The 10,890-nt window shown below is 39.0% G+C and overlaps 1 protein-coding gene across 1 annotated transcript; it reads right to left on the bottom strand.

Moving 5' to 3' along the window:
* Positions 1–5,512: 5,512 nt before the first annotated feature.
* LOC113238355 lies at positions 5,513–6,178 on the bottom strand. The gene has a single exon (XM_026475195.1). It carries the CDS (start codon positions 6,176–6,178, stop codon positions 5,513–5,515), a length of 666 nt encoding a protein of 221 aa, XP_026330980.1.
* Positions 6,179–10,890: the final 4,712 nt, after the last annotated feature.

Raw genomic sequence — 10,890 nt, 5'->3', positions numbered from 1 at the left:
TTTATGCGATTAACTGTTTGAAGTTTTTTTTAAATTAACGTTCTTTCGCACACGATTGCTCGTGTTCGTTTTTGTTATAACGGAAAGAGCATCCGTGTAAAGGCTTATAGCGTAGAATAGACCGCGTGAAACTGGCGCGTGTTGGAGGGAGTAGTTTTTCCCTTCACCTTCCAACATCTATAGAAGGGCGCTCAATCGCGCACGATTCACACGCGATAGAGTGTCTGTGACACAGACTCTGTGTAGAGTTTTAACGCCTTTGTCATAATGCTATACAGCATATTCATCATTTTAAACCGACATTGGAAAGACATCAGTATTGGTACCATTTAAATTTGAAGAAAATATTCCACCTCGAAGGGTGTTAAGCTAGGGGATGAATGCGATTTCGCGCACTTTCCCTTTTTTTATAAACAAGTTATAATTGTCTTTCTATAACTTTATTTTAGTTTCACTTTAGATTTAGGGTTCAATCTTCTTATCAGAAGTGGATATAATGTAACTGTAAATAACTTTTTACGTTTTCCATTAGAGATGGCAGGAAGCGGGGAATGTCTTCCCCTTACTAAGCTTATGACGTTTATTAGACACAATTAATTTATGGGATCTCGTAACGAAGCTGGCAAAGTCTTTTGTTTGCTTATAGCGCGCTTCATTGTTATAAATATCACTCGAGTATAGGGCGACCGAACGAAGATGCAAGTAAACAAATATGTCTTTTCAGAATACCATCATCAATTCACAATAAAAATATTTCCATATGTGTTCTGTATACATATCGTACCCTTAGGGCGCCTTCAAACTAGATGTTTTTATAAGCGCTACAGTGGCACCAATGTGGCGTTGCGGCCGCGCCACTTCTAATTTTGATACAATATTTAGAAACGCAGTTGCAGCGCTAATGAGACATGTGTGCGCCACTTTTGCAATCACAATTAATGAACTAAAAATGCTGAAGAGATACAGACGCGCGGTCACAGATTACTTAATAGTGACTACGTAACATGTGCACTGTTAATACAATAGTGTATCAACTCAAAAAATGTATGTATGGGTTATAGTTTATTTTTTTTTTTTACAATTTCCTACTTGCCAAATATATTTAAAAATAAAAGAGAAAAAATTATTTCATATTTTTGAATAAGGACTGTTTTGACCTTTGAAGTAGATATCTTTTAGTTATTTTTACAATATTCTGACTACGGTTTTATTGACGTGTAGAGAATCCAATTTTACGTTCAATAATGGTATAATTTTGAATTTCACGTTTTTTGAGTTATAACACTATTGTAATACCAGCGCGATATACATCACTCTCAAACAAAATCGAAAATACCTTCGCTATAATAAATTACTAAATCAGACTAATGACACTAGACGGTCACTACGAGGAAAAAGGAACCCAAGCACGCGCTCTGAGAGGTGAAAATAATGTTTCCCGCCGTGTACAGCGATGCGGAAGCGAATGCGTTAGGGTTGTACAAGGGTTGTGGTGTAAATAAGAGACTTGGCTGAGACTTTGAAATTACAATTATTTAGTATTATGAAATTATACATAGGTAATATGGTATTTATAATATAGTAATATGAAATTACCATTATTTATTTAGTAAAGCGATGAGAAAAGAACGGTTGCCTCTCAATTAAAGGCCAACGGTTCGAATCCCGAAGCGGCATGTATAGATGCCAGCAATCAAGCTACAAATTAACGTGTCTTGTTCCATTGCACTGGAGGCGATTTTTGAACAGAAATGAGTAGTCTCATGTGCTGTTGACCGTACCTATAACATTTTAAGTTATATATCATTTGTGAAAGTTTCCTAGGAATACCTCTCGCTAACGGTGAAGAAAATATTGTCATGAAACCTGCACGTCGAAGAAGGTTTAGAGTCTTTGGAAAAACCTAAACTCTCTTCTTGGACGAGATCCGTGATGATTAATGGGTCGATGATCACTGTCAATCATGAATTTTACACCCATCCACCTGGTGACATTGCGATAAGTATCTTACGAAACGTGCCGTTAGGTTATTCAGATGTGCGTGCAACACTCTCTTTGTGCTTGCACTGACGGCGATACATTTAGCGGTAGGCACTTATTGCGTAACCTGGAGTGACTGACGGAGCCTTGGCGCACGCTGGAGTGTTTAGTTTGAAGGCGCCCTTAGGACAACAAAGCCACAGGATGCAAAATAATACGAGCTACATAAAATAAATTATGTATCTCTATATGAAATTGCATAACTCTCATATTTAATCATAAAAAGTCATCGACTAATTTTATTCGTAGAGCCTTTGAAGTCTCTCTTCTGAAAAGTTATCATTTTGCAGATGTGGCCTTAGTATAAAAAGGGTGCGTCGTGTCAAATTTTTTTGTTTTGATACCAAGTAAGTGAAGAAGTGCGCCTGGTGGTATGCGACAATCCTGTCCAGAACAGTTATAGTATCGCTCAGAGCTTTAAATGCAAAGATCTGGGGGACATTGCCGCTCCACTCGTCAACCTGAGCTCCGAGTACGGCGATTATCGCACACGCGGAAGCACACGCGCGGTGGCGGAGACGCAGATCTGCGTCAACACGCGGTTTGATCTGCGCGGGGAAAGCGGTCTAGCGGCCCCGCGACACTTAAAGTACTCGCTTCGCAGTTGATCGCCGTAGTGAATGTATATGTAGCCGAGATCATTCTTTGACAAGAATGATTAATAATACAGAACTCATTCAGGACGCTGCAGTTATACTGTCTAATTGGTTTTTGTTTACTCAAATAAAAAGACACCGAAGATATTGGTTACATCCCTTTTTACGAACCAGATCGATATATGGATAAATTCAACTTCATTACAAAGATTTATGAAAATATGAAGATAAATTTGGTTGATTTTCAATAGCAAATATAAATTTATCGACGTCGAGATCTATTGTAGAAAACTGAACATGTCATTAACCCTAAAAATCTGCGCGGTAGTGCGGAGCGCAGTGTGCCATACCCTGCGATTCGCCGCGCCCCTCCGCACGGGTAAAACGAAGCGTTGTCAGAATGTTCGACGGCGAGTGTTTTCCATATAAACTGAGATACTTCAGTACAACGTTAAAAAACGCAGCTGCAGTACAGTGTGATAATCGCCTTACACGACGCGAAATTTTTCGCGCGGTAGCCGCGAGTTGACCGCGACGTTACCAGGCTTTCACGTCATTACTAGCGAATCTGAATTCTATTTACCGGGTAACAATATTTAAATTCTTCGGAACTTTTGTTGTATTAATAGCATGCCAAGCTCGCCCGCATGCCCGAGAGACTCATTTGAGTTAAAACGTAAAAGCTAAACTAATAGAGCGTATTTTGCTATGATAATTACATGCACGTGGCCTCAACGCGGCGGCGGCCGCGCGGCATGGGCGCGATGCAATTTTTGTCGAATAAACGCGCCTTGAGGCATAAGTTGAGAAGTCTCAAGTACCTGTACCTTTCACCAGCATCCTTCAAAACCAAAATGCAGGTCGAGTGGCTTGCACACCGGTTTTCATGGTGCCGCCATCTTTGAAGTCCCGGGTTCGATCACCGGTCGGGTTAATGTAGAAAAACCTAAATTTTCTATATTGTATCGAGTTTGGGTATTTGTTGTACCGTCGTTGTTTCCGATTCACATAACCCAAATGCTTTAGTTACTTACTTACTTACCATTAAAAAATAATTTTCTGATTGTAACTATGCAAGAAACTAAGAAACAGGCAGTTTTGTTTAGTTAGAAGATTTTTACAATAATAATATAGAAAAATGGTTTACTTTGTTTCATTGAAATGTCCGTTCTTGAAAAAAAGGAGACACCCACGTCAACTTCCAATGCGTGGCGAGATTACGCAAGTGAAAAGGATACAGGCAGTAATGTTCAAAGTAAAAATGTTTACTTGCATTCTTCTGTAGTTAAAAAATTAAATAAATATCTGTCAAGGAAACATCTCCTTTGAGACGTGACTTTCCAACCAAATAGTTTTTATCCCTACAGAAAAGGCTTTCATTAATAAAAGCGGTGTCGAGAAACCGCAAATTCTAACTTTAAAAATATATTACATTCTCAGCATTGTCAGACCTTCTTTTCATGTTTGCTTCGACAGCAATTTTAAATAAAGAATAGAGCTTAGGAAAGAGTTTGTCCAAAAAAGTACTGCTAGCTTCTTAATTTCTGCCACCAAGCAGTAACACGTTGCGGTTTTGAAGGGTAAGTTTATTTTACATGCCAGGATACAATGGGTGCAGTGGCAGTGCAGATTTTTGAGCTCCGAATAGCACTGCAGCTATTACGGGTAAGCGTGTCGCTTACTACCAGGTGCAGAACTTACTCATTCCATCACTTGGTAAAACTCTTTGGTAAATTTGAGAACAAACCAAAAAAAATAATAATTTGTCTATAAAGTAATGTTGTAGTCCCTATCTGTATTGATATTTAGGATAGTTGTCATATTGTCCTGGTTTTATGTCTTCAAATATGCAGTGTCAACGTCAATTATTAGCTCTTTGTAAGGTGTCACTACTTCCTTGGACGAACTCTTCCAGAAGGAGCTCTACGGCTACTAAACTATGTTCTGCAAAATACCGATAAGCAGGCAACTTTACGACGGTGTTCAAGGCTTTGCAGCTTCACCTCTACGCCTCGACGCGTCTTGATACGCTTTTCAACTGAATCCAAGTTAACGACGTCTACTGAGTAACCATCTTTGTGCTTATCAACGAAAACAATAAGTTGTTGTTAAAATTATTAGCTCGTTATTACATCTACCATGTTATACTTTTATAGTAGCCGTAAATTTTTATGATATTGTACAAACAGCAATAGTCATTCGATAGTGATAGAAGACGATAACTGCCTCTTACAGACATTTTGTGGAAGTATATTGTTAATTGTCGGGGGAGACGGAGGGCGGGCGGAAGTGTGCCAACAGTACGCGCAGTTCCACATACACGCCACTCAAAAATCGTGAAAAAATGCCTTATTTTGCTATTTTGGAGAGAAAAAAACATGGTGGATGTTTCATATCATCGTTAAGTCTTATGTTATTTAATTTTAATAAATTTTCCATTTCGTGTATATCGTATTAGATTTTTGTGATGAGAAATGAAAGTAAACCTTATACCGCTGCAATATGGGCGACTTCTTTGTGGGAAACGTTAACATTCGTCGACTCATAGTCTTTCAGCTATTTCCGCTAGATGGCCGCACATAGAATGAAATTTCAATATAGAATCAAAACGTCGTAACTTTCAATAATAGGTATTGAACTTTTGACGATATGCCAACTGGGTGAAGTTTAAATTATATTAACCTTCCAGAATTTGTTTCCTCTAGAAACTGCGAATATATGCTTTAGTGCATCAGGACCGTGATACCTATCAGGCGAAATCTGCAGAGACAGATAATGCTGCTATAAAAAATAATAAAATAAAATAAAATAATTTTTATTTCAGACCAAAGATCCATATTTTGTTAGTATACAAACATAATTCTTATTATCTAATGTTAGTAATTCTTATGATCTAATCTAATGTATGGTGCGTGTAGGAGCAGCCAGTATTTTACTACCGGGCTGTCCCACCGGTGCGCAACCGAGTTCAGGATGATGTTAGGGCTGGCGCTCACGCGCTGCAGCATGGAGTAGCATCGCTTCCGCATGATTGCATGAAAGCCATCCACTCCCGCCTCACAGAACATGCCGGAGGCGCTACACCGCCGCCCCAGCCCCATCAACACCCTGAACGCGTTATTATACTGCACCCTCAAAGCGCTATATGCCTTCCCCGTGTAACTGACCCACAGGCTGCAGGTGTAAAAAGTTTGACAGAATGCTTTAAAAAGCGTCGTCTTTACCTCCTTTGTACACCTTGCAAACCTGCGAGCCAACATATTGCAGCGGACTGAAAGCGCCCTGCGCTCCCTCTCCAGATCTAAGTTGTCACTTAGATTTTCAGAGACCCAGTGGCCCAGATACTTAAAGTTGGCTACTCTTTTAAGTGGCGTGCCAGCCAGAGTGATTGACGGCAAGGTGGAGTAGGTCTTATTACCTGCCTTAACCACCATCATTTCACTCTTCGTAGAGTTGTATCTGAGCCCATGAGCCTCCGCGTATTGTTCGCAAGTCCTAAGCAGCCTCCTCATGGCACCGATCGAGGGACTCAGCAGAACCATATCGTCTGCGTAACTAATATTATTTACGCAGACCCCTCCTACATGGCAACCGATACCAGTTCTGCTGAGCTCCTCGATCAGCTTATTCGCTCGATCAGCTATCAAAATAATTATTCCATTAGATAGTGGACCCTCCTTTTCATAATTAACGCATTTGCGTTTTGTTGAATTTCGAGATATTGCCATCTAAATTTATTTTTATTTGAAAAATGGCAATTACGCTGATTTTGGTTAACAATAAAACTAAAACTGAATAAGATATAGAAAAACTGCTTATAGGGAGTTGTAGATCTCGTTTTGCTAATTCCAGATACTATAATATAATAAAATATCAAAAATATTAAATAAATTTAAATTCAATGTATAGCGACAATTCTAGCCAGGGCTGGTGGCTGTAAAGGTATCTCTGGGTGACGAAATACTTAAGATTTCTCATAGATGGCGCTACCGCTAAAAAGTCGTTGAAAAACCAAATACAAAGACACGACTACAAAAGCACGCAGAAAATTCGTGAGATCCTCTGGTTCGTTCCGTTGCTTAGTTGATCTAGCGTCTGGTATGGTATGCTAGAAGACGTCGGTTCGAATCCGGCCGGATCGAACGATTTTTCTCTAAGTGTTCGATCTTTGTATTAATAATTCCAGATAATATGTTCATATAGCAATTTTGTTAAAATTTCGATTACGTAAATACCACACTGCTTTTTTCGCAACGTATATAAATAAGTTTCTCTAAATTGATGTCCACGAAAGCAGCCTCCCTGTACGACGTGCCATTCCTTTCGTGTACGCCTGGTGCACTCCGAGCAATAATCAACGTACTTTACGCCGATTGGCAAATCCTTTAACTTTAAACGATAATAATCTCAGTACAGAGTACTAAAAAAACCGACCTCAAAAGTAAGTGCAATTGCGTCTATTTGCTAAGTTTTATTGAAATATCCCCTAGTTCGCAACTAAACAGGACTTGACACTGGAGATAATAAAAATCGGTTCTCACTACTCAAAGTATATTGAGAGAAAAACGCCTTGAATTGGAGAAAAAGCGAAATCAACCATTAAAGTAATTGCTCCTAAATTAAAGTCAGGCGCTATTTATAAAAATGAATCTTCATGCGTGAACAGCCACCCTTCGAGGTGCATGATTATCTTCAAAATGAAATGGGACCAGTATGGAAGTACCCCCTTTCCAACAAAAAAAAATCATGAAAACCGGTTCAAAAATACCGGAGTTATCGCGTAACATACATAAATATAATATAATAATATAAATAACTCACACACTCAACATAGCCCCGCACTAGGGAAACCCTGTGTCGCGGGTGCCATGGACACACACATAGACAACCACAAATTACACCCAAACTCACGAGAGAAATAAATGTAAGCCATACAAACATTTCTCCCGGCCCTGGAATCGAACCTGGGACCTCTGCGTGGCAGTCCGGCATGGTAACCGTTCGGCCACAGAGGCACTTTACAGCAACATACAGAAAAAAAGAACATACAGACGAATTGAGAACCTCCTCCTTTTTTGAAGTCGGTTAAAAGTAAGTTTCTACTATTATATCATCATCTACCGACTAGCCAACTCATTTATGGGTGAACGTGGTATATAAATCTCTTTCATAGTTGAAGTCTGTTTCATCATCTTCATCATTATATCAACCGGAAGACACTGCTGAACATTGGCCTCCCTCAAAGATTTCCAGATTAGCCGAAGTCTTGTTTGCCAAATAATGTATTAAATATTGAATGTTAAGTTTTAAATTATGGGCGAGTTCTCGTCATGTCGCAACGTTTTATTTATTATTGGACGACGTTCGTGTTTAGCCAGTTCCCATATCACGACTACCTAAAGCTGTACTGCTTCTAAAATATTGTTTATTTTAATTTTTATTTCTATTTTTTTATAATTGCTTACTTGTAACATGTTCTGAGTCTATTGTGCTCGACAGGTTTATTATTGCAGCAACCATTTCGTGTAAACTATTAATCATATTATCTCTTCTCTTTCGTATCACTCTTGACAGAGTGGCCGTGGTCATCACGTTTGTTAACGGCTGATGTGGCTTGCCTCACGACATCTCGCCATCTCTGTCTGTTGGTGGACTCCCTCGTGCACTCATGTAAAGGACCGCCCACTACAGATTCTATTTGATCGGTCCATCGAATGGGTGACCTTCCGCGCAATCTAGTGCCCTCCATCTGCCTTGTACAACAAGACGCTTATGGAGTCAAAATTCCGTCTTGAGACACGACCGAAGTTTGAACCACAGTAGAAAGACGCTGCCTGATGCCGAGTTCTTGGAGCATAGAGGCGTTTGAACGAAAGTCTGTCCACGATATCCCAAGCATTCTTCTCCAGCACCACATTGCCAGAGCGTCTTTCTTCTTCTTCTCGATCATCACACAATACAATATGCCTAGCCTTATATATGTTAGCCTACAATATGATCATCATCATATTGTAGGCTAACATAATTAAAGTCATCGATAGGAAATGAAACTATTTTTCCGGATTTAAATCGCATATATTTGTTTTTTCAAACAAACCGACGCTTTGGGCCCTTTACAGGTCCCATGGTCACGGTTGACTGAGGTAGTACAGTCTTCAACGGACGGAAAAATAGTTTCATTTCCTATGTGTAACAATCGCGAAAACCTAAGAACTCGATAAAGTCATCGATATCATAATGTCTTCCAAATTTTACGTGGATAATTTTATCTCTTCTTAGAATCTTCTGTATCTGATCTGATTTCACAATTCCCTTTAACAACACTACTGTACATATAGCTAAACCTTATGTGGAATTGTCGAGTAAATTCAATTTCACCCTGTTTAAGATGAACATCACAGTTTTTACGCGTCCGTCGACCCGTTTCAAAATTGCGGAGCTTCTATACCAAAGCTTCTGTACCAAAGCTGTCACGTGACGACGTAGTTGGTCAATTTGTTTGTCTTCTGTCCGAAACGTGATTTGCGGTGAGGAATATAAACAACTTTGGTTGGTAGTCGATTTAGCAAGCACGATATTATACATTTCTATTCTATTCTATATACGTGTTTCGCTACAATTATTAAAAGGGGTTTGAGAGATGTGCAATTATTATGACGGCTAACTCGGCGTTTTGAGTGCATTCTGAAAGAAACTTTACATTGCAAACTTTATATAAACGTCAATGGAAATTTGGCAAACAACTAACATGGAATGCGATCTACGTGGACTCACAAGCAAGAAAATTGCAGATTCCACTCCCAGAGCAGCCAAGAACAGCTAGAATTTTTTAGTAGCAACAGCGCTCCTTGTGAAAAAATTCTTAAAAACACTGTCACTGAACGTCCGTTACCCTGAGACATAAATTAACAAGTCCCATGTATCTGTAATGTCACCAGCACCCTTACCCTTCAAAACCGGTACGCAGTAATGCTCACATTACTGCTTAGGTGCAGAAATAGGTAAGGTATAAGCAAGTGGTAAGATAAAAAAGTATTTTAACAAAGTGTTACAAAGATGAAACTTAGAATATTAGTATTCAATAATACAAATGGTGAAAGATTAACATGACATTGGGTATCAATTAGTGCTCCGTATTATTATAGAACTGAGTAAAATATATTCATATTTACTGTAGGTACCTATATTAACAAACTTTTATATTCATAAGCTTACACGGATTGTTACTTTTTGCAGGCATCATGTACGTGATTTCGAAATGTATTCGCCGTGAACTGAGAATATCGGTATATTATTATTTTTGGAGTAATTATAAGGTTAATATATACCTTAACAGATGATGAATTCGAAAATAACAGAATATAAGGATGTTTAGTAAAAATAGGTGTCCTACAAGGTTCCATACTTGGGCCATTCTTTTTCTTATTTCTTAAGTGTAACTTTCAAAGGTCACAGTGGAGGTAATTAGTAACTTGTCCTTTAAAGCTTAACATTAATATGTAACTAGAGTAATCTGCAACACGCAAGCTTTGAAACTGTACAATCAGCAGAAGTTTAATGGTGAATTTGGGATTTTTTTCTTTCTCAAAATCGACATATAAATCATATGCTATAGAAGGAGAAACAAGATATATTGCCAAGTTTTAAGTTAACTTCGCCTTATACGCTCACATCACTCACCAAGCAGTAACGCTTCGGTAAAGAAGGCTTGTGTTAAATTCTCACATATCGCGCCTCACGCATCGGTTGTGCTGAGTCTGCCAGACGTGTTCGTCGTAGTGTTAACTTCGTGTGGGGTTTAAATACAAAATAAGATATTCTGTCATGTGAGATTTGATATCACTGTGTCATGGGTGCCATGGACAACATAGACAACCACAAATTACACCCAAACTCACGAGACAAATGATGTAGGCCATACAAAATATTTCTCCCGGCCCGGGAATCCAACCTGGGACCTTTGCGTGGCAGTCCGGCATGGTAACCGTTCGGCCACAGAGGCAGTTAGATAAGTTGACAAGTCCCACATGCGTGTGGGAGATCAACTTATAATTCATAATTTTACAAAAAAACAAAGTTGTTTGTCCGACATTCGTTCGACCACTACGCCACGTGTTTGTTCACGACTATAAATACCCTTGTGTGGCCAGACGGCAGGCATTCCTTAATCGACTCCGATCGAGGCAACACCTATTCAGAGCTCCACTCATATATATATGTAGGTATAATGTTTATAGATATATTTCTATGTATA

Source organism: Hyposmocoma kahamanoa, unplaced genomic scaffold (genome assembly GCF_003589595.1).
Source record: "Hyposmocoma kahamanoa isolate Upper Pololo Valley unplaced genomic scaffold, ASM358959v1 95, whole genome shotgun sequence".
Lineage (NCBI taxonomy): Eukaryota > Metazoa > Arthropoda > Insecta > Lepidoptera > Cosmopterigidae > Hyposmocoma > Hyposmocoma kahamanoa.
The sequence above is the reverse complement of the archived record's forward strand: the minus strand, read 5'-3'. Positions and strand labels throughout refer to the sequence as shown.

Excerpts from the sequence above, each read along its gene's own strand:
- LOC113238355 (XM_026475195.1), bottom strand. The coding sequence starts at position 6,178 with ATGGTTCTGCTGAGTCCCTCGATCGGTGCCATGAGGAGGCTGCTTAGG.